Source organism: Oncorhynchus nerka, linkage group LG20, assembly GCF_034236695.1.
Source record: "Oncorhynchus nerka isolate Pitt River linkage group LG20, Oner_Uvic_2.0, whole genome shotgun sequence".
In the NCBI taxonomy this organism is placed as follows: domain Eukaryota; kingdom Metazoa; phylum Chordata; class Actinopteri; order Salmoniformes; family Salmonidae; genus Oncorhynchus; species Oncorhynchus nerka.
This window is the reverse complement of record NC_088415.1, coordinates 93,874,400-93,898,149: the sequence shown is the minus strand read 5'-3', so window position 1 is coordinate 93,898,149 and position 23,750 is coordinate 93,874,400. Positions and strand designations below refer to the sequence as shown.

General features: G+C 46.2%; 2 protein-coding genes across 3 annotated transcripts in view; one reads left to right on the top strand and one right to left on the bottom strand.

Moving 5' to 3' along the window:
- The window catches only part of LOC135563076 (guanine nucleotide-binding protein G(olf) subunit alpha), a 140,329-nt gene that overhangs the window by 37,105 nt on the left and 79,474 nt on the right, over positions 1-23,750 (top strand). The window contains exons 1-4 of one of the 2 annotated variants that reach the window (XM_065005986.1): positions 10,261-10,778; positions 11,040-11,112; positions 15,323-15,377; positions 17,185-17,304. In XM_065005986.1, coding sequence (XP_064862058.1) covers positions 10,640-10,778; positions 11,040-11,112; positions 15,323-15,377; positions 17,185-17,304 — 387 coding nt within the window. In that variant the 5' untranslated portion in view covers positions 10,261-10,639. Of the gene's footprint in view, positions 1-10,260; positions 10,779-11,039; positions 11,113-15,322; positions 15,378-17,184; positions 17,305-23,750 lie in introns of those variants that run through there. The other variant, XM_065005985.1, reaches the window with a different exon arrangement.
- Positions 4,865-6,042, bottom strand: LOC135562757 (mucin-2-like; the record flags this gene model as incomplete). Its single annotated transcript, XM_065005093.1, has 1 exon — positions 4,865-6,042. A coding segment is annotated over one exon (747 nt), but the record flags the coding sequence as incomplete, so codon positions are not given.

Here is a 23,750-nt window from a genome sequence, read left to right as displayed (position 1 = left end):
ATAGCCTCATAACATGGTTATAACTATAATGTTGGTATCATGGATGGTCAGTCCTGTATAGCCTCATAACATGGTTATAACTATAATGTTGGTATCATGGATGGTCCTATATAGCCTCATAACATGGTTATAACTATAATGTTGATATCATGGATGGTCCTGTATAGCCTCATAACATGGTTATAACTATAATGTTGGTATCATGGATGGTCAGTCCTGTATAGCCTCATAACATGGTTATAACTATAATGTTGGTATCATGGATGGTCAGGCTGATATCATGGATGGTCAGTCCTATATAGTCTCATAACATGGTTATAACTATAATGTTGGTATCATGGATGGTCCTATATAGTCTCGTAACATGGTTATAACTATAATGTTGATATCATGGATGGTCCTGTATAGCCTCATAACATGGTTATAACTATAATGTTGGTATCATGGATGGTCCTGTATAGCCTCATAACATGGTTATAACTATAATGTTGGTATCATGGATGGTCCTATATAGCCTCATAACATGGTTATAACTATAATGTTGATATCATGGATGGTCCTGTATAGCCTCATAACATGGTTATAACTATAATGTTGGTATCATGGATGGTCCTGTATAGCCTCATAACATGGTTATAACTATAATGTTGATATCATGGATGGTCCTGTATAGCCTCATAACATGGTTATAACTATAATGTTGATATCATGGATGGTCAGGCTGATATCATGGATGGTCAGGCCTTGCGTCCATTTCTCCCTCTATTAACCTGAGACTGGTTACATTTCTCCCTCTATTAACCCGAGACTGGTTACATTTCTCCCTCTATTAACCCGAGACTGGTTACATTTCTCCCTCTATTAACCCGAGACTGGTTACATTTCTCCCTCTATTAACCCGAGACTGGTTACATTTCTCCCTCTATTAACCCGAGACTGGTTACATTTCTCCCTCTATTAACCCGAGACTGGTTACATTTCTCCCTCAGCTTTTTACCAAAACAGTTGGTTGACGCTTTGTTATTGTTTCAGAGGAGAACGAACCGTTTATCACTTTCGGTTTGACCATACCAGGAAGTTACTGTACTTTCTGTTTGCTTCCTCCTTATCGTTGGCTCCGTCTTCTATTTTACCAATAAAGAATAGCTTGTAGGCTACATTGCCAGAGTATCTTCCCAAACAAACATGACTTATAACTGTGAACACTTTTTGTCTAGTCAAGTTTTCTTTGCTCAATGGCGACCATTGAAAAGGACTGGGCTGCAGCAGTAGCAACACCACCGTCTAATGCCTGCTATGCCGATCATAGCCACTAGATGGCGCTAAGGAGCCACTCACTGTGTTTACCTTGCCCTTTGTGGCAGGGAGACGGGGTTAAAATACCATCACCAGTTTACGGATGGACTGAATTGGGCCAGTCTGGGTTTATATACAGTAGAGCCAAGCTAGGCACCAACACTCATCTCCCTTTTACAAAAAAACATTAGCATTTTATTTTCATAATGCCTATTATAAAAACGTAGTCATAACAATAATAAATATTTGATGGTTCAAATATCCATGGACACAGTCAGGGTTGTCTCTATTTACCACAGCCACAAAGATCAAGAGGAGTTGTGGACAGTCAGGGTTGTCTCTATTTACCACAGCCACAAAGATCAAGAGGAGTTGTGGACACAGTCAGGGTTGTCTCTATTTACCACAGCCACAAAGATCAAGAGGAGTTGTGGACACTGACAGGGTTGTCACTACTTACCACAGCCACAAAGATCAAGAGGAGTTGTGGACAATGACCAGTGGTCTGTTCTCATTGACGTCAGTGAGTGTTTAAAATCTGAACAGGCATTTAGAAAATATAATGAATAACAGACATTTTGAATTTTATATGAACATACACTCTATATATAGAAAAGGTAAATACTTTAATTAATTGGTGAAAATGTATATATATTTAGCAGTTTACAACAACAGTTATCACAAAGTGCTTCACAGTTACCCAGCCTCCAAACAGCAGTGTTGTCGGGAACACTGAGGAAGAAGCCTTGAGGGGAAACAGACTCAGGGGCACTATTTGAATCAGTGGCATATTGGTATTTATTTAACTAGGCAAGTCAGTTAAGAACGAATTCTTATTTACAATGACAGCCTACCCCGGCCAAACCCTAACCCCACCCCACCCCGCCAAACCCGGACGACTCCGCCCAGATGTAGTAAGTAGAGGTTGACCGATTATGATTTTTCAATACCGATTATTGGAGGACCAAAAAAAGCCGATGTCGATTAATCGGACGATTTTTTAATTATTATTATTTTTAAAATAATGACAACAATACTGAATGAACACTTATTTTAACTTAATATAATACATCAATAAAATCAATTTAGCCTCAAATAAATAATGAAACATGTTTAATTAACGTAAAAACAAAGTGTTGGAGAAGAAAGTAAAAGTGCAATATGTGCTATGTAAGAAAGCTAACGTTTCAGTTCCTTGCTCAGAACATGAGAACATATGAAAGCTGGTGGTTCCTTTTAACATGAGTCTTCAATATTCCCAGGTAAGAAGTTTTAGGTTGTAGTTATTATAGGACTATTTCCCTTTATACCATTTGTATTTCATTAGCATTTGACTATTGGATGTTCTTATAGGCACTTTAGTATTGCCAGTGTAACAGTATAGCCTCCGTCCCTCTCCTCGCTCCTACCTGGGCTCGAAACAGGAACACATCGACAACAGCCACCCTCGAAGCAGCGTTACCCATGCAGAGCAAGGGGAACAACTACTCCAAGTCTCAGAGCGAGTGACGTTTGAAACGCTATTAGCGCGCACCCAGCTAACTAGCTAGCCATTTCACATCAGTTACACCAGCCATTAGGCTGATAGGCTTGAAGTCATAAACAGCGCTGTGCTTGCGAAGAGCTGCTGGCAAAACGCACAAAACACAAAAGCGCTGTTTGAATGAATGCTTACGAGCCTGCTGCTGCCTACCATCGCTCAGTCAGACTGCTCTATCAAATCATAGACTTGATTATATCATAATAACACACAGAAATACGAGCCGTAGGTCATTAATATGGTCGAATCCGGAAACTATCATCTCGAAAACAAAACGTTTATTCTTTCAGTGAAATACGGAACCGTTCTGTAATTTATCTAAGGGGTGGCATCCATTAGTCTAAATATTGCTGTTACATTGTACAACCTTCAATGTTATGTCTTAATTATGTACAATTCTGGCAAATTAATTACAGTCTTTGTTAGGAATAAATGGACTTCACACAGTTCGCAACGAGCCAGGTGGCCCAAACTGTTGCATATACCCGGACTCTGCGTGCAATGAACGCAAGAGAAGTGACACAATTTCACCTGGTTAATATTGCCTGCTAACCTGGATTTCTTTTAGCTAAATATGCAGGTTTAAAAATATTTACTAATGTGTATTGATTTTAAGAAAGGCATTGATGTTTATGGTTCGGTACACGTTGGAGCAACGACAGTCCTTTTTCGCGAATGCGCACCGCATCGATTGTATGCAACGCAGGACACGCTAGATAAACTAGTAATATCATCAACCATGTGTTTAACTAGTGATTATGATTGATTGATTGATTGTTTTTTATAAGATAAGTTTAATGCTAGCTAGCAACTTACCTTGGCTTCTTACTGCATTCTCGTAACAGGTAGGCTCCTCGTGAGGCAGGTGGTTAGAGTGTTGGACTAGTTAACTGTAAGCTCGGGGATTCAATCTTGCAACCTGACAAGGTACAAATCTGTCGTTCTGCCCCTGAACAGGCAGTTAACCCACTGTTCCTAGACCAGTTAACCCACTGTTCCTAGGCCAGTTAACCCACTGTTCCTAGGCCAGTTAACCCACTGTTCCTAGGCCAGTTAACCCACTGTTCCTAGGCCAGTTAACCCACTGTTCCTAGGCCCGTTAACCCACTGTTCCTAGGCCCGTTAACCCACTGTTCCTAGACCAGTTAACCCACTGTTCCTAGACCAGTTAACCCACTGTTCCTAGACCAGTTAACCCACTGTTCCTAGACCAGTTAACCCACTGTTCCTAGGCCAGTTAACCCACTGTTCCTAGACCAGTTAACCCACTGTTCCTAGGCCAGTTAACCCACTGTTCCTAGGCCAGTTAACCCACTGTTCCTAGACCAGTTAACCCACTGTTCCTAGGCCAGTTAACCCACTGTTCCTAGGCCAGTTAACCCACTGTTCCTAGGCCAGTTAACCCACTGTTCCTAGGCCAGTTAACCCACTGTTCCTAGGCCAGTTAACCCACTGTTCCTAGGCCAGTTAACCCACTGTTCCTAGACCAGTTAACCCACTGTTCCTAGACCAGTTAACCCACTGTTCCTAGACCAGTTAACCCACTGTTCCTAGACCAGTTAACCCACTGTTCCTAGACCAGTTAACCCACTGTTCCTAGGCCAGTTAACCCACTGTTCCTAGGCCAGTTAACCCACTGTTCCTAGGCCAGTTAACCCACTGTTCCTAGGCCAGTTAACCCACTGTTCCTAGGCCAGTTAACCCACTGTTCCTAGGCCAGTTAACCCACTGTTCCTAGGCCAGTTAACCCACTGTTCCTAGGCCAGTTAACCCACTGTTCCTAGACCAGTTAACCCACTGTTCCTAGACCAGTTAACCCACTGTTCCTAGGCCAGTTAACCCACTGTTCCTAGACCAGTTAACCCACTGTTCCTAGGCCAGTTAACCCACTGTTCCTAGGCCCGTTAACCCACTGTTTCTAGGCCAGTTAACCCACTGTTCCTAGGCCAGTTAACCCACTGTTCCTAGGCCAGTTAACCCACTGTTCCTAGGCCAGTTAACCCACTGTTCCTAGACCAGTTAACCCACTGTTCCTAGGCCAGTTAACCCACTGTTCCTAGGCCAGTTAACCCACTGTTCCTAGGCCAGTTAACCCACTGTTCCTAGGCCAGTTAACCCACTGTTCCTAGGCCAGTTAACCCACTGTTCCTAGGCCAGTTAACCCACTGTTCCTAGGCCCGTTAACCCACTGTTCCTAGGCCCGTTAACCCACTGTTCCTAGACCAGTTAACCCACTGTTCCTAGACCAGTTAACCCACTGTTCCTAGGCCAGTTAACCCACTGTTCCTAGGCCCGTTAACCCACTGTTTCTAGGCCGTCATTGAAAATAAGAATGTTTTCTCGCCTCGTTAAAAAAAGTTCAAATAAAGGTGTGAAGAAAATAAAATAATAAAATCGTTCAAATCGGCGTCCAAAAATACAGAATTCCGATTGTTATGAAAACTTAAAATCGTCCCTAATTAATCTCCATTCCGATTAATCGGTTGACCTCTAGTAGTAAGAGTGGAGGATGTGGTAGTGGTGGATGTAGTAGTAGTGGAGGATGTAGTAGTAGTAGTAGTAGTGGTGGCAGATGTAGTAGTAGTGGTGGTGGCGGATGTAGTAGTGGTGGTGGTGGCGGATGTAGTAGTGGTGGAGGATGTAGTAATGGTGGAGGATGTAGTGGTGGCGGATGTAGTGGGGGTGGTGGCGGATGTAGTAATGGGGGTGGTGGCGGATGTAGTAGTGGTGGTGGAGGATGTAGTAATGGGGGTGATGGCGGATGTAGTAATGGGGGTGGTGGCGGATGTAGTAATGGGGGTGGTGGCGGATGTAGTAGTAATGGGGGTGGTGGCGGATGTAGTAGTAATGGGGGTGGTGGCGGATGTAGTAATGGGGGTGGTGGCGGATGTAGTGGGGGTGGTGGCGGATGTAGTAGTGGTGGTGGAGGATGTAGTAATGGGGGTGGTGGCGGATGTAGTAATGGGGGTGGTGGCGGATGTAGTAATGGGGGTGGTGGCGGATGTAGTAGTGGTGGTGGAGGATGTAGTAGTGGTGGTGGAGGATGTAGTAATGGGGGTGATGGCGGATGTAGTAGTGGTGGTGGAGGATGTAGTAATGGGGGTGGTGGCGGATGTAGTAATGGGGGTGATGGCGGATGTAGTAGTGGTGGTGGAGGATGTAGTAGTGGGGGTGGTGGCGGATGTAGTGGGGGTGGTGGCGGATGTAGTAATGGGGGTGGTGGCGGATGTAGTAATGGGGGTGGTGGCGGATGTAGTAGTGGTGGTGGAGGATGTAGTAGTGGGGGTGGTGGCGGATGTAGTGGGGGTGGTGGCGGATGTAGTAATGGGGGTGGTGGCGGATGTAGTAATGGGGGTGGTGGCGGATGTAGTAATGGGGGTGGTGGCACATGTAGTAATGGTGGTGGTGGAGGATGTAGTAATGGGGGTGGTGGCGGATGTAGTAGTGGTGGCGGATGTAGTAATATTGGTGGATGTAGTAATAGTGGATGTAGTAATAGTGGTGGATGTAGTAATAGTAGTGGTGGATGTAGTAATAGTGGTGGATGTAGTAGTGGTGGATGTAGTAGTGGTGGATGTAGTAATAGTGGTGGAGGATATAGTAGTGGTGGATGTAGTAATAGTAGTGGTGGATGTAGTAATAGTAGTGGTGGATGTAGTAATAGTAGTGGTGGATGTAGTAATAGTGGTGGTGGATGTAGTAATAGTGGTGGTGGATGTAGTAATAGTGGTGGATGTAGTGGTGGTGGATGTAGTAATAGTGGTGGATGTAGTAGTAGTAGTGGTGGATGTAGTAGTAGTAGTGGTGGATGTAGTAATAGTGGTGGATGTAGTAATAGTGGTGGATGTAGTAATAGTGGTGGATGTAGTAATAGTAGTGGATGTAGTAATATTGGTGGATGTAGTAATAGTGGTGGTGAATGTAGTAATGGTGGCGGATGTAGTAATGGTGGTGGTGGATGTTGTAGTTGTGGATGTAGTGACAGTGGTGGTGGATGTAGTATTAGTAGTGGTGGATGTAGTATTAGTAGTGGTGGATGTAGTATTAGTAGTGGTGGATGTAGTAATAGTAGTGGATGATGTAGTAATAGTGGTGGATGTAGTAATAGTAGTGGTGGATGTAGTAATAGTAGTGGCGGATGTAGTAATAGTAGTGGCGGATTTAGTAATAGTAGTGGCGGATTTAGTAATAGTAGTGGTGGATGTAGTAATAGTGGTGGATGTAGTAATAGTAGTGGTGGATGTAGTAATAGTGGTGGTGGATTTAGTAATATTGGTGGATGTAGTAGTGGTGGATTTAGTAATATTGGTGGATGTAGTAATAGTGGTGGATGTAGTAGTGGTGGATGTAGTAATAGTGGTGGTGGATGTAGTAATAGTAGTGGCGGATGTAGTAATAGTAGTGGTGGATGTAGTAATAGTGGTGGATGTAGTAATAGTAGTGGTGGATGTAGTAATAGTGGTGGATGTAGTAATAGTAGTGGTGGATGTAGTAAAAGTGGTGGTGGATGTAGTAATAGTGGTGGATGTAGTAATAGTGGTGGATGTAGTAATAGTGGTGGATGTAGTAATAGTGGTGGATGTAGTAGTGGTGGATGTAGTAATAGTGGTGGTGGATGTAGTAATAGTAGTGGTGGATGTAGTAATAGTGGTGGATGTAGTAATAGTAGTGGTGGATGTAGTAATAGTGGTGGATGTAGTAATAGTAAATCAAATCAAATGTATTTATATAGCCCTTCGTACATCAGCTGATATCTCAAAGTGCTGTACAGAAACCCAGCCTAAAACCCCAAACAGCAAACAATGCAGGTGTAAAAGCACGGTGGCTAGGAAAAACTCCCTAGAAAGGCCAAAACCTAGGAAGAAACCTAGAGAGGAACCAGGCTATGTGGGGTGGCCAGTCCTCTTCTGGCTGTGCCGGGTAGAGATTATAACAGAACATGACCAAGATGTTCAAATGTTCATAAATGACCAGCATGGTCGAATAATAATAAGGCAGAACAGTTGAAACTGGAGCAGCAGCACAGTCAGGTGGACTGGGGACAGCAAGGAGTCATCATGTCAGGTAGTCCTGGGGCAAAGTCCTAGGGCTCAGGTCCTCCGAGAGAGAGAAAGAAAGAGAGAATTAGAGAGCATATGTGGGGTGGCCAGTCCTCTTCTGACTGTGCCGGGTGGAGATTATAACAGAACGTGGCCAAGATGTTCAAATGTTCATAAATGACCAGCATGGTTGAATAATAGTAAGGCAGAACAGTTGAAACTGGAGCAGCAGCATGGCCAGGTGGACTGGGGACAGCAAGGAGTCATCATGTCAGGTAGTCCTGGGGCACGGTCCTAGGGCTCAGGTCCTCCTAGAGAGAGAAAGAAAGAGAGAAGGAGAGAATTAGAGAACGCACACTTAGATTCACACAGGACACCGAATAGGACAGGAGAAGTACTCCAGATATAACAAACTGACCCTAGCCCCCCGACACAAACTACTGCAGCATAAATACTGGAGGCTGAGACAGGAGGGGTCAGGAGACACTGTGGCCCCATCCGAGGATGTAGTGGTGGATGTAGTAATAGTGGTGGATGTAGTAATAGTGGTGGATGTAGTAATAGTGGTGGTGGATGTAGTAATAGTGGTGGTGGATGTAGCAATAGTGGTGGTGGATGTAGTAGTGGTGGTGGATGTAGTAATATTGGTGGATGTAGTAATAGTAGTGGTGGATGTAGTAATAGTAGTGGTGGATGTAGTAATAGTGGTGGTGGATTTAGTAATATTGGTGGATGTAGTAATAGTAGTGGATGTAGTCATAGTAGTGGTGGATGTAGTAATAGTAGTGGTGGATGTAGTAATAGTAGTGGTGGATGTAGTAATAGTAGTGGTGGATGTAGTAATAGTAGTGGCGGATGTAGTAATAGTGGTGGTGGATTTAGTAATATTGGTGGATGTAGTAGTGGTGGATTTAGTAATATTGGTGGATGTAGTAATAGTGGTGGATTTAGTAATAGTGGTGGATGTAGTAATAGTGGTGGCGGATGTAGTAATAGTGGTGGTGGATTTAGTAATATTGGTGGATGTAGTAGTGGTGGATTTAGTAATATTGGTGGATGTAGTAGTGGTGGATGTAGTAATAGTAGTGGTGGATGTAGTAGTAGTGGTGGATGTAGTAGTGGTGGTGGATGTAGTAGTGGTGGTGGTGGATGTAGTAATGGTGGTGGATGTAGTAATAGTGGTGGTGGATGTAGTAATAGTGGTGGTGGATGTAGTAGTGGTGGAGGATGTAGTAGTGGTGGAGGATGTAGTAATGGTGGTGGTGGATGTAGTAGTAGTGGATGTAGTGGTGGTAGAGGATGTAGTAGTGGTGGATGTAGTAATAGTGACTGATGTAATCAGAGGTTTTTAGTATTATTCTATTGGATTATTTTCTGTCTGGCAGTCAGATATTTGCTATTATCCATTGCTACAGTAAAAATGACATATCGTGAACGTTTTCTTTATTTTGAGATACAATACAAACATCTTGAAATAGAAACCTACTAAAACAAACATACACCATCTATCAGACCGTCCGACGCAGCCATTTAAACAGGCCGGACAGGAAAGGTCTTTGAACATGCGCAGTAGCCTAGTTACTGTGTACATACCCCGGGCCTCGAGGACAGCGGCTGAACTGTCAGTTGCGCGTCGGTGTGGAGAGTTACCGCGGTGCCGTGAACCCCTTTCCCACGGATGACCGCGAATGCTTTTTTTTTTTTTTTTAAGCAGAGGGGCTCTGTTGCACACGCGGTCAATATAAATAGAAAACCACGGAGAATGTGACGAGAGCAGGAGTGGACTACGGAGGAAGACTACCGAGGCAGCAGACTGAGCCGTGAATGCAAATGGGAGTAGTGATCGGAGTTGGCAGCAGAAGGGCTAGAAATGATCCAGTTTTTTGCTGCGCCTAGTTTGGATGTGACTTTTGTTTTGGGGCTTTCAGACCGTCTATTTGTATAGTTTATTTATTTATTATTGTTTTAGGCGATCGGTTTAGGCCTTTAGTGTAAGTGACTGATAAGCTGTGTGTAGGCCTGTGTTACCGTGTGATATTACTTACGATTGACAAGCTACACCCGACATCAGGACAACCCCAGCGCACTCGATCCAGACGACTCTCGTCGATAGAAAGACCCTATAACTTCCTGCCCAGCTTGTCTGGTGCAAACGGAAAACTCTCTCTCCTCTCTTCGTTTTTTTTTTTTTTATAGGGCTGATTAAACCAGCCGCGGGGAAGGTCTTGGGTGACACATGTGATTGTAATGACCCTCCTACCCTTCTCACAGAAATGATACAATGATATGTGAGCGGATTGTAGGTGTGTGTGAGCCAGCTGCAGTGTTACATTGTGGCAGAGGAAGGTTTCTCTGTGGCTCGGTGCACGGCTACTTCCTGGTACAACAGAGAGAGGCGGTGCTGAGTTAAAAACACCAAATAGACACATACTGAGAAGAGGGAAGGAACGAGAGAAACACTTGGCCTGTTTCCAGAAATCTAAACCTTCGTTATCTTGTGTATTTCTCTGTTATTTCAACGATTCGAGTGATTTTGAAGGGGCGAATCAAGAATTAGTTTTGGATGCCGAAGGAAGGTCCCGTTGGTTGCGGGTAAAAAGGAATCGTAACGGGGAGGAAGGCACATAGCCCTCCCAACGGCGGAGAAGCGTCGCACAGATTTTCTCTCACACCATTGTTTTTTAATTTTTTAAAAATACATTTATTATTATAACATCTTCGTGTATTTAATATTTTTGAGAGACAAGGTTAGTTAACGGAAGATATGGGTTGTTTGGGCAACAGCAAGACTGAAGATCAACGCATCGACGAAAAGGCACAACGAGAGGCGAATAAAAAAATTGAAAAACTGTTGCAAAAAGAAAGACAAGCATATAAAGCGACGCACCGGCTGTTATTATTGGGTAAGGTTATATAAACGACTTGGCCCGAACACGGTGTGATCTAAAATATCCTTCATTAAATGACCCCATTACGTATTTGAAAGCCCTCGCTATATGTCATGGGGGGGGGGGGGGGGTATTGATGGAAGCGAAGCCTAGAAATTTGCTTCGTTTTTGACAACATTCTAATTCATTTTGAACGGTAACAAGATGACCCCTTTTAATCGTCCCGTTATCAGCAACACATTGTAACATTCAGTCCTGTTTGCTTCATTCCCGAAGGTGCTGGAGAGTCGGGGAAAAGTACTATTGTGAAGCAGATGAGGATTCTACACGTCAATGGCTTTAACGCAGAGTGAGTACATGTTATCCACTGTTGTTACAGGCCCTACTGCATCTTCATTTGACATATAGGCCCAGATATATATATATCCATTTCATAACATATTTGGTTATACTCATGGTCTCCCTGCCTTTGGGTGAGACTGTCAAGATGATAATAGGCCTGTAGAGAACTGAATGGATTTTCCTCGGGCACTGCAGAGCCTAGGTCTCCTCTATCAGTGACCAACACTCAAATGTAGTGTACAGTCAGGCGACTACCACTATCACTGATCGCTCTCTCTGCTTACAGCAGACACCGATATAGGCTTCAGCATGTGAGACATGAGATCTCCCTGACTGCCTGTTATTACTGCAGTCACACTGTTCACTGTTATGAAGTTGTGTATGTCATAACTATGTTGACTATTATTGGGGAGAGGCCTGTGTCTATGGATAATGTGTTTTGCTGTAATGCCTTCTGTGCCTGTGATAGAGACAGTGGCCTATGTCTGTCTGAGTTACTTACCCCCTACCAGTACATAGGACTACAGTAGTACTGGTAGAGATATCTTACTGTCTGTCTGAGTTACATAGGACTACAGTTGTACTGGTAGAGATATCTTACTGTCTGTCTGAGTTACATAGGACTACAGTAGTACTGGTAGAGATATCTTACTGCCTGTGAGTTACATAGGACTACAGTAGTACTGGTACAGACTGTCTGTCTGAGTTACTTACCCCTACCAGTACAACCGTAGGACCGATCTTACTGTCTGTCTGAGTTACTTACCCCTACCAGTACAACCGTAGGACCGATCTTACTGTCTGTCTGAGTTACTTACCCCTACCAGTACAACCGTAGGACCGATCTTACTGTCTGTCTGAGTTACTTACCCCTACCAGTACAACCAAGAGATATCTTAGTAAGTAAGAGATATCTTACTGCCTGAGTTACATAGGACATCTTACTGTCTGAGTTACATAGGACTACAGTAGTACTGGTAGAGATATCTTACTGTCTGTCTGAGTTACATAGGACTACAGTTGTACTGGTAGAGATATCTTACTGTCTGTGAGTTACATAGGACTACAGTTGTACTGGTAGAGATATCTTACTGTCTGAGTTACATAGGACTACAGTAGTACTGGTAGAGATATCTTACTGTCTGTCTGAGTTACATAGGACTACAGTTGTACTGGTAGAGATATCTTACTGTCTGAGTTACATAGGACTACAGTAGTACTGGTAGAGATATCTTACTGTCTGAGTTACATAGGACTACAGTAGTACTGGTAGAGATATCTTACTGTCTGTGAGTTACATAGGACTACAGTTGTACTGGTAGAGATATCTTACTGCCTGTCTGAGTTACATAGGACTACAGTTGTACTGGTAGAGATATCTTACTGCCTGAGTTACATAGGACTACAGTTGTACTGGTAGAGATATCTTACTGCCTGAGTTACATAGGACTACAGTTGTACTGGTAGAGATATCTTACTGTCTGAGTTACATAGGACTACAGTAGTACTGGTAGAGATATCTTACTGTCTGTCTGAGTTACATAGGACTACAGTTGTACTGGTAGAGATATCTTACTGTCTGTCTGAGTTACATAGGACTACAGTAGTACTGGTAGAGATATCTTACTGTCTGTCTGAGTTACATAGGACTACAGTAGTACTGGTAGAGATATCTTACTGTCTGTCTGAGTTACATAGGACTACAGTAGTACTGGTAGAGATATCTTACTGTCTGTCTGAGTTACATAGGACTACAGTTGTACTGGTAGAGATATCTTACTGTCTGTCTGAGTTACATAGGACTACAGTAGTACTGGTAGAGATATCTTACTGTCTGAGTTACATAGGACTACAGTAGTACTGGTAGAGATATCTTACTGTCTGTCTGAGTTACATAGGACTACAGTAGTACTGGTAGAGATATCTTACTGTCTGTCTGAGTTACATAGGACTACAGTTGTACTGGTAGAGATATCTTACTGTCTGAGTTACATAGGACTACAGTTATACTGGTAGAGATATCTTACTGTCTGAGTTACATAGGACTACAGTTGTACTGGTAGAGATATCTTACTGTCTGTGAGTTACATAGGACTACAGTTGTACTGGTAGAGATATCTTACTGTCTGAGTTACATAGGACTACAGTTGTACTGGTAGAGATATCTTACTGTCTGAGTTACATAGGACTACAGTTGTACTGGTAGAGATATCTTACTGTCTGAGTTACATAGGACTACAGTTGTACTGGTAGAGATATCTTACTGTCTGTCTGAGTTACATAGGACTACAGTTGTACTGGTAGAGATATCTTACTGTCTGTGAGTTACATAGGACTACAGTAGTACTGGTAGAGATATCTTACTGTCTGAGTTACATAGGACTACAGTTGTACTGGTAGAGATATCTTACTGTCTGTGAGTTACATAGGACTACAGTAGTACTGGTAGAGATATCTTACTGTCTGTCTGAGTTACATAGGATTACAGTAGTACTGGTAGAGATATCTTACTGTCTGTCTGAGTTACATAGGACTACAGTTGTACTGGTAGAGATATTTTACTGTCTGTCTGAGTTACATAGGACTACAGTTGTACTGGTAGAGATATCTTACTGCCTGTCTGAGTTACATAGGACTACAGTTGTACTGGTAGAGATATCTTACTGCCTGTCTGAGTTACATAGGACTACAGTTGTACTGGTAGAGATATCTTACTGCCTGTCTGAGTTACATAGGACTACAGTAGTACTGGTAGAGATATCTTACTGTCTGTCTGAGTTACATAGGACTACAGTTGTACTGGTAGAGATATCTTACTGCCTGAGTTACATAGGACTACAGTAGTACTGGTAGAGATATCTTACTGCCTGAGTTACATAGGACTACAGTAGTACTGGTAGAGATATCTTACTGTCTGTCTGAGTTACATAGGACTACAGTTGTACTGGTAGAGATATCTTACTGCCTGAGTTACATAGGACTACAGTTGTACTGGTAGAGATATCTTACTGCCTGAGTTACATAGGACTACAGTTGTACTGGTAGAGATATCTTACTGTCTGAGTTACATAGGACTACAGTAGTACTGGTAGAGATATCTTACTGTCTGTCTGAGTTACATAGGACTACAGTTGTACTGGTAGAGATATCTTACTGTCTGTCTGAGTTACATAGGACTACAGTAGTACTGGTAGAGATATCTTACTGTCTGTCTGAGTTACATAGGACTACAGTAGTACTGGTAGAGATATCTTACTGTCTGTCTGAGTTACATAGGACTACAGTAGTACTGGTAGAGATATCTTACTGTCTGTCTGAGTTACATAGGACTACAGTAGTACTGGTAGAGATATCTTACTGCCTGTCTGAGTTACATAGGACTACAGTTGTACTGGTAGAGATATCTTACTGCCTGAGTTACATAGGACTACAGTAGTACTGGTAGAGATATCTTACTGCCTGTCTGAGTTACATAGGACTACAGTTGTACTGGTAGAGATATCTTACTGTCTGAGTTACATAGGACTACAGTAGTACTGGTAGAGATATCTTACTGCCTGTCTGAGTTACATAGGACTACAGTTGTACTGGTAGAGATATCTTACTGTCTGAGTTACATAGGACTACAGTAGTACTGGTAGAGATATCTTACTGCCTGAGTTACATAGGACTACAGTAGTACTGGTAGAGATATCTTACTGCCTGTCTCAGTTACATAGGACTACAGTTGTACTGGTAGAGATATCTTACTGTCTGAGTTACATAGGACTACAGTAGTACTGGTAGAGTACTGCCTGTCTGAGTTACATAGGACTACAGTTGTACTGGTAGAGATATCTTACTGTCTGAGTTACATAGGACTACAGTAGTACTGGTAGAGATATCTTACTGCCTGTCTGAGTTACATAGGACTACAGTTGTACTGGTAGAGATATCTTACTGCCTGAGTTACATAGGACTACAGTTGTACTGGTAGAAATATCTTACTGTCTGAGTTACATAGGACTACAGTAGTACTGGTAGAGATATCTTACTGCCTGTCTGGCCTGAACACATACCGACTCTAGTGTGTTAACATCAGGTCCCAGAACCGCAGTTGAACCACACTACCTTCAACCCTGTGATCTTTAGCTTCTTAGACTTTCACTATTGTGAAGTCGTTGTTATCTTGTTGATTACCGTCTCCTCACGCCTGCGTTCTGTCCTCCTTTTGACAGAGAAAAGAAACAGAAAATTCAAGATATTCGGAAAAACGTGAAGGATGCGATAGTGGTGAGTAGGATAGTATTCATCTGTGTTTTTCCTGTTAAAAAAAAGAAAGTATTAGGTGTGGGTTACTGTATTACTCTGTCTGCACTATACTGTAAATGGTACCCCCTGTTCTCTATACTGTATAGTGCAGTACTTTATCAGGGCCCTGTTCTCTATACTGTATAGTGCAGTACTTTATCAGGGCCCTGTTCTCTATACTGTATAGTGCAGTACTTTATCAGGGCCCTGTTCTCTATACTGTATAGTGCAGTACTTTATCAGGGCCCTGTTCTCTATACTGTATAGTGCAGTACTTTATCAGGGCCCTGTTCCCTATACTGTATAGTGCAGTACTTTATCAGGGCCCTGTTCTCTATACTGTATAGTGCAGTACTTTATCAGGGCCCTGTTCTCTATACTGTATAGTGCAGTACTTTATATCAGGGCCCTGTTCCCTATACTGTATAGTGCAGTACTTTATATCAGGGCCCTGTTCCCTATACTGTATAGTGCAGTACTTTATCAGGGCCCTGTTCTCCATACTGTATAGTGCAGTACTTTATCAGGGCCCTGTTCTCTATACTGTATAGTGCAGTACTTTATCAGGACCCTGTTCTCTATACTGTATAGTGCAGTACTTTATATCAGGGCCCTGTTCTCTATACTGTATAGTGCAGTACTTTATATCAGGGCCCTGTTCTCTATACTGTATAGTGCAGTACTTTATATCAGGGCCCTGTTCCCTATACTGTATAGTGCAGTACTTTATCAGGGCCCTGTTCGCTATACTGTATAGTGCAGTACTTTATATCAGGGCCCTGTTCTCTATACTGTATAGTGCAGTACTTTATCAGGGCCCTGTTCTCTATACTGTATAGTGCAGTACTTTATATCAGGGCCCTGTTCTCTATACTGTATAGTGCAGTACTTTATATCAGGGCCCTGTTCTCTATACTGTATAGTGCAGTACTTTATATCAGGGCCCTGTTCTCTATACTGTATAGTGCAGTACTTTATCATGGCCCTGTTCCCTATACTGTATAGTGCAGTACTTTATCAGGGCCCTGTTCCCTATACTGTATAGTGCAGTACTTCGGACATGTTACATTGTAGTCATGTAGCAGATGCTCTTATCCAGAGCGACTTACAGGAGAAATTCAGGTTAAGTGCCTTGCTCAAGGGCAGATCAGCAGATGTTTCACCTAGATAGGGAATAGGGTGCCATCTGAGATGACAGCCTAGTGTCCTCGTGTAGTTGACAGTAGCCCAGGGCCCTACATAGGGAATAGGGTGCCATCTGAGATGACAGCCTAGTGTCCTCGTGTAGTTGACAGTAGCCCAGGGCCCTACATAGGGAATAGGGTGCCATCTGAGATGACAGCCTAGTGTCCTCGTGTAGTTGACAGTAGCCCCTAGCCCTACATAGGGAATAGGGTGCCATCTGAGATGACAGCCTAGAGTCCTCGTGTAGTTGACAGAAGCCCAGGGCCCTACATAGGGAATAGGGTGCCATCTGAGATGACAGCCTAGAGTCCTCGTGTAGTTGACAGAAGCCCAGGGCCCTACATAGGGAATAGGGTGCCATCTGAGATGACAGCCTAGAGTCCTCGTGTAGTTGACAGAAGCCCAGGGCCCTACATAGGGAATAGGGTGCCATCTGAGATGACAGCCTAGAGTCCTCGTGTAGTTGACAGTAGCCCAGGGCCCTACATAGGGAATAGGGTGCCATCTGAGATGGAGCCTGTGTTCGATTGGACCAATCCTATTTTCCTGATTGTTTTTAAAATGTGTTCATCCATCTTACCGCCGGCGTCTCTCCTCTTTCTAGACGATCGTGTCAGCCATGAGCACTTTGATACCCCCTGTCTCTCTCGCCAACCCCGAAGACCAGTTCAGAATCGAATACATCAAAAGCATAGCTCCTCTCTCGGACTTTGACTACACACAGGTAAGATGTCTGTTTTAGGTTTTCATTCAGGTGTGTGTGTGTGTGTGTGTGTGTGTGAGAGAGAGAGCGCTTGGTGTGGTCACTAACAGTGGTTTGATTTGAGACATGTATGATATCTGTCAGATATATCATGTAGGTGTTCAGCAGTTGTAATAATGGATGCTATTTTGTTCAACTTTGCATTTCTGTTTTTAGTTCCTCTTTTCCATTCCTCCGAGTTCCCGATGCAGACCCCCCGGCTGCCAGTTTAGACCAGAGCCCTGTTCCCTATATAGTGCACTACTATAGACCAGAGCCCTGTTCCCTATATAGTGCACTACTATAGACCAGAGCCCTATTCCCTATATAGTGCACTACTATAGACCAGAGCCCTATTCCCTATATAGTGTACTACTATAGACCAGAGCCCTGTTCCCTATATAGTGGTACTACTATAGACCAGAGCCCTATTCCCTATATAGTGCACTACTTTAGACCAGAGCCCTATTCCCTATATAGTGCACTACTTTAGACCAGAGCCCTATTCCCTATATAGTGGTACTACTATAGACCAGAGCCCTATTCCCTATATAGTGGTACTACTATAGACCAGAGCCCTGTTCCCTATATAGTGGTACTACTATAGACCAGAGCCCTGTTCCCTATATAGTGCACTACTTTAGACCAGAGCCCTGTTCCCTTTATAGTACACTACTATAGACCAGAGCCCTATTCCCTATATAGTGCACTAGATTAGACCAGAACCCTATTCCCTATATAGTGCACTAGATTAGACCAGAACCCTATTCCCTATATAATTCACTACTATAGAACAGGGCCCTGAGGGCCTTGGTCAAAAGTCGTGCATCATATAGTGAATAAGGTGCCATTGGGGACGCCCTCTCAGTATTCAGATTGGGCCATATTATCCATCTGGGAACATGAGGTCTCCCAAATGGCATCCTATTCCCTACATAGTTTTTTAGGGCCCAGTTTTTTAGGGCGCAGCAGTCTAAGACACTGCATCTCAGTGCTATAGGTGCCACTACAGACCCTGGTTCGATTCCAGGCTGTATCACAACCGGCCGTGATTGGGAGTCACATAGGGCGGCGCACAATTGGCCCAGCGTCGTCTGAATTTGGCCAGTGTAGGTCGTCATTGTAAATAAGAATTTGTTCTTTAACCTGACTTGCCTCGTTTAAATAAAAAATGATTTTGGACAGAAAAGTAGTTCTCTAGATATAGGGTGGCATTATGGGACACACAGTCTTCTGCTTGGTGTTGATCAGGGCCCCTGAACTACAGAAAAGTAGTTCTCTAGATATAGGGTGGCATTATGGGACACAGTCTTCTGCTTGGTGTTGATCAGGGCCCCTGATAAAGTCCGGTCACATGACAGGCCAAATGGGCCCCTGATAAAAGTCACATGACAGGCCAAATGGGAATACACACCGGGTTTTTCATCCTTCTGGAAATCATCATCCTTTGAAAGTTTGTATATTATTATTTATTATTATATATTATATTATATATTTATTTATATTATTTATTTATATTATTTATTTATATTATTTATTTATATTTATTGATTTATATTTATTTATATTTATTTATATTTATTTATATTTATATATTTATATTTATTTATTTATATTTATTTATTTATATTTATTTATTTATATTTATTTATTTATATATATTTATTTATATTTATTTATTTATATTTATTTATTTATATTTATTTATTTATATTTATTTATTTATATTTATTTATTTATATTTATTTATTTATATTTATTTATTTATATATATTTATTTATATTTATTTATTTATATTTATTTATTTATATTTATTTATTTATATATATTTTTTTATTTTTTTTATTTATTTTTATTTATATTTATATATCTATATTTGATTTAATTGTGCAACCCTAGTGGGTACTACAGGTCTAAGTTGTTGTGGTGGGAGGACCAGTGTTGTGGTGGGGTGGCATTGGGAGGACCAGTGTTGTGGTGGGGTGGGGTGGCACTGGGAGGACCAGTGTTGTGGTGGGGTGGGGTGGCACTGGGAGGACCAGTGTTGTGGTGGGGTGGCACTGGGAGGACCAGTGGTGGGGTGGCACTGGGAGGACCAGTGTTGTGGTGGGGTGGCACTGGGAGGACCAGTGTTGTGGTGGGGTGGCACTGGGAGGATCAGTGGGGTGGGGTGGCACTGGGAGGACCAGTGGTGGGGTGGGGTGGCACTGGGAGGACCAGTGGTGAGGGTGGGGGTGGCACTGGGAGGACCAGTGGTGGGGTGGCACTGGGAGGACCAGTGGTGGGGTGGCACTGGGAGGACCAGTGTTGTGGTGGGGTGGCACTGGGAGGACCAGTGTTGTGGTGGGGTGGGGTGGCACTAGGAGGACCAGTGTTGTGGTGGGGTGGGGTGGCACTGGGAGGACCAGTGTTGTGGTGGGGTGGGGTGGCACTGGGAGGACCAGTGTTGTGGTGGGGTGGCACTGGGAGGACCAGTGTTGTTGTTGTGGGGGGTGGCACTGGGAGGACCAGTGTTGTGGTGGGGTGGCACTGGGAGGACCCGTTGTTGTGGTGGGGTGGCACTGGGAGGACCAGTGTTGTGGTGGGGGGGGTGGCACTGGGAGGACCAGTGTTGTGGTGGGGTGGGGTGGCACTGGGAGGACCAGTGTTGTGGTGGGGTGACACTGGGAGGACCAGTGTTGTGGTGGGTGGGGTGGCACTGGGAGGACCAGTGTTGTGGTGGAGTGGGGTTGCACTGGGAGGACCAGTGTTGTGGTGGGGTGGTACTGGGAGGACCAGTGTTGTGGTGGGGTGGGGTTGCACTGGGAGGACCAGTGTTGTGGTGGGGTGGTACTGAGAGGACCAGTGTTGTGGTGGGGTGGGGTGGCACTAGGAGGACCAGTGTTGTGGTGGGGTGGGGTGGCACTGGGAGGACCAGTGGTGGGGTGGCACTGGGAGGACCAGTGTTGTGGTGGGTGGCACTGGGAGGACCAGTGTTGTGGTGGGGTGGGGGTGGCACTAGGAGGACCAGTGTTGTGGTGGGGTGGGGTGGCACTGGGAGGACCAGTGTTGTGGTGGGGTGGGGTGGCACTGGGAGGACCAGTGTTGTGGTGGGGTGGCACTGGGAGGACCAGTGTTGTTGTTGTGGGGTGGCACTGGGAGGACCAGTGTTGTTGTGGTGGGGTGGCACTGGGAGGACCGTTGTTGTGGTGGGGTGGCACTGGGAGGACCAGTGTTGTGGTGGGGTGGCACTGGGAGGACCAGTGTTGTGGTGGGTGGGGTGGCACTGGGAGGACCAGTGTTGTGGTGGGGGTGACACTGGGAGGACCAGTGTTGTGGTGGGGTGGGGGTGGCACTGGGAGGACCAGTGTTGTGGTGGGGTGGCTCTGGGAGGACCAGTGTTGTGGTGGGTGGGGTGGCACTGGGAGGACCAGTGTTGTGGTGGAGTGGGGTTGCACTGGGAGGACCAGTGTTGTGGTGGGGTGGCTCTGGGAGGACCAGTGTTGTGGTGGGGTGGGGTGGCACTGGGAGGACCAGTGTTGTGGTGGAGTGGGGTTGCACTGGGAGGACCAGTGTTGTGGTGGGGTGGTACTGGGAGGACCAGTGTTGTGGTGGGGTGGGGTTGCACTGGGAGGACCAGTGTTGTGGTGGGGTGGTACTGAGAGGACCAGTGTTGTGGTGGGGGTGGCACTGGGAGGACCAGTGTTGTGGTGGGGTGGTACTGGGAGGACCAGTGTTGTGGTGGGGTGGCACTGGGAGGACCAGTGTTGTGGTGGGGTGGCACTGGGAGGACCAGTGTTGTGGTGGGGTGGTACTGGGAGGACCAGTGTTGTGGTGGGGTGGGGTGGCACTGGAAGGATCAGTGTTGTGGTGGGGTGGGGTGGCACTGGAAGGATCAGTGTTGTGGTGGGGTGGCACTGGGAGGACCAGTGTTGTGGTGGGGTGGTACTGGGAGGACCAGTGTTGTGGTGGGGTGGCACTGGAAGGACCAGTGTTGTGTTGGGGTGGGGGTGGCACTGGAAGGATCAGTGTTGTGGTGGGGTGGCACTGGAAGGATCAGTGTTGTGGTGGGGTGGCACTGGGAGGACCAGTGTTGTGGTGGGGTGGCACTGGGAGGACCAGTGTTGTGGTGGGGTGGGGTGGTACTGGGAGGACCAGTGTTGTGGTGGGGTGGGGTGGTACTGGGAGGACCAGTGGTGGGGTGGGGTGGTACTGGGAGGACCAGTGGTGGGGTGGGGTGGCACTGGGAGGACCAGTGTTGTGGTGGGGTGGGGTGGCACTGGGAGGACCAGTGTTGTGGTGGGGTGGCACTGGGAGGACCAGTGTTGTGGTGGGGTGGCACTGGGAGGACCAGTGTTGTGGTGGGGGTGGCACTGGGAGGACCAGTGTTGTGGTGGGGTGGGGTGGTACTGGGAGGACCAGTGTTGTGGTGGGGTGGGGTGGGGTGGTACTGGGAGGACCAGTGTTGTGGTGGGGTGGCACTGGGAGGACCAGTGTTGTGGTGGGTGGTGTGGCACTGGGAGGACCAGTGTTGTGGTGGGGTGGTGTGGCACTGGGAGGACCAGTGTTGTGGTGGGGTGGCACTGGGAGGACCAGTGTTGTGGTGGGGTGGCACTGGGAGGACCAGTGTTGTGGTGGGGTGGCACTGGGAGGACCAGTGTTGTGGTGGGGTGGCACTGGGAGGACCAGTGTTGTGGTGGGGTGGCACTGGGAGGACCAGTATTGTGGTGGGGTGGCACTGGGAGGACCAGTGTTGTGGTGGGGTGGCACTGGGAGGACCAGTGGTGGGGTGGCACTGGGAGGACCAGTGGTGGGGTGGCACTGGGAGGACCAGTGTTGTGGTGGGGTGGCACTGGGAGGACCAGTGTTGTGGTGGGGTGGCACTGGGAGGACCAGTGTTGTGGTGGGGTGGCACTGGGAGGACCAGTGTTGTGGTGGGGGTGGCACTGGGAGGACCAGTGTTGTGTGGTGGGGTGGCACTGGGAGGACCAGTGTTGTGGTGGGGTGGCACTGGGAGGACCAGTGTTGTGGTGGGGTGGCACTGGGAGGACCAGTGTTGTGGTGGGGTGGCACTGGGAGGACCAGTGTTGTGGTGGGTGGGGTGGCACTGGGAGGACCAGTGTTGTGGTGGGGTGGGGTGGCACTGGGAGGACCAGTGTTGTGGTGGGGTGGTGTGGCACTGGGAGGACCAGTGTTGTGGTGGGGTGGTGTGGCACTGGGAGGACCAGTGTTGTGGTGGGGTGGTGTGGCACTGGGAGGACCAGTGTTGTGGTGGGTGGTGTGGCACTGGGAGGACCAGTGTTGTGGTGGGGTGGTGTGGCACTGGGAGGACCAGTGTTGTTTTGGGGTGGTACTGGGAGGACCAGTGTTGTGGTGGGGTGGGGTGGCACTGGGAGGACCAGTGTTGTGGTGGGGTGGGGTGGCACTGGGAGGACCAGTGTTGTGGGGTGGCACTGGAAGGATCAGTGTTGTGGTGGGGTGGCACTGGGAGGACCGGTGTTGTGGTGGGGTGGGGTGGCACTGGGAGGACCGGTGTTGTGGTGGGGTGGGGTGGCACTGGGAGGACCAGTGTTGTGGTGGGGTGGTACTGGGAGGACCAGTGTTGTGGTGGGGTGGGGTGGCACTGGGAGGACCAGTGTTGTGGGGTGGCACTGGAAGGATCAGTGTTGTGGTGGGGTGGCACTGGGAGGACCGGTGTTGTGGTGGGGTGGGGTGGCACTGGGAGGACCGGTGTTGTGGTGGGGTGGGGTGGCACTGGGAGGACCAGTGTTGTGGTGGGGTGGTACTGGGAGGACCAGTGTTGTGGTGGGGTGGGGTGGTACTGGGAGGACCAGTGTTGTGGTGGGGTGGCACTGGGAGGACCAGTGTTGTGGTGGGGTGACAAGATCACCAAAAGATAGGGCATAAACACCACAAACAACACAGGTTTATGTCCTAAGAGCAGCAGAAACACAGATCACGTCCTCCTTCACTGTCAAGCTTTAGGAACATCAAAACGCTCAGAATAATGTTTGTCTTTTTATTTAACCTTTATTTAACTAGCCAAGTCAGTTGAGAACAAATTCTTATTTACGTTGACGGCCTTCCCAAACCCGGACGACGCTGGGCCAAGTGTGCACCGCCTTATGGGCCTCCCGATCACGGCCTGTTGTGATACAGACCGGAATCGAACCAGGGTCTGCAGTGACGCTTCTAGCACTGAGATGCAGTGCCTTAGACCTCCGCGCCACTCTGGAGCTAATGACCACATACCTGCGAATACGTTTCACCCTCTCCAGTTTACTGAAAACAAACAGTTGCCCACGTTGCTCTACTTCCTCATTCATGGAGACTAGAGTGAACGTTCTCGAACAACGCCGTAGTCTCATCACACTCCAGTCCAGTAGGTGGCGGTAATGCGCCCAATACGGCTATGCACACTGCAAGAAGAAGAAACCTTCTCAACCCA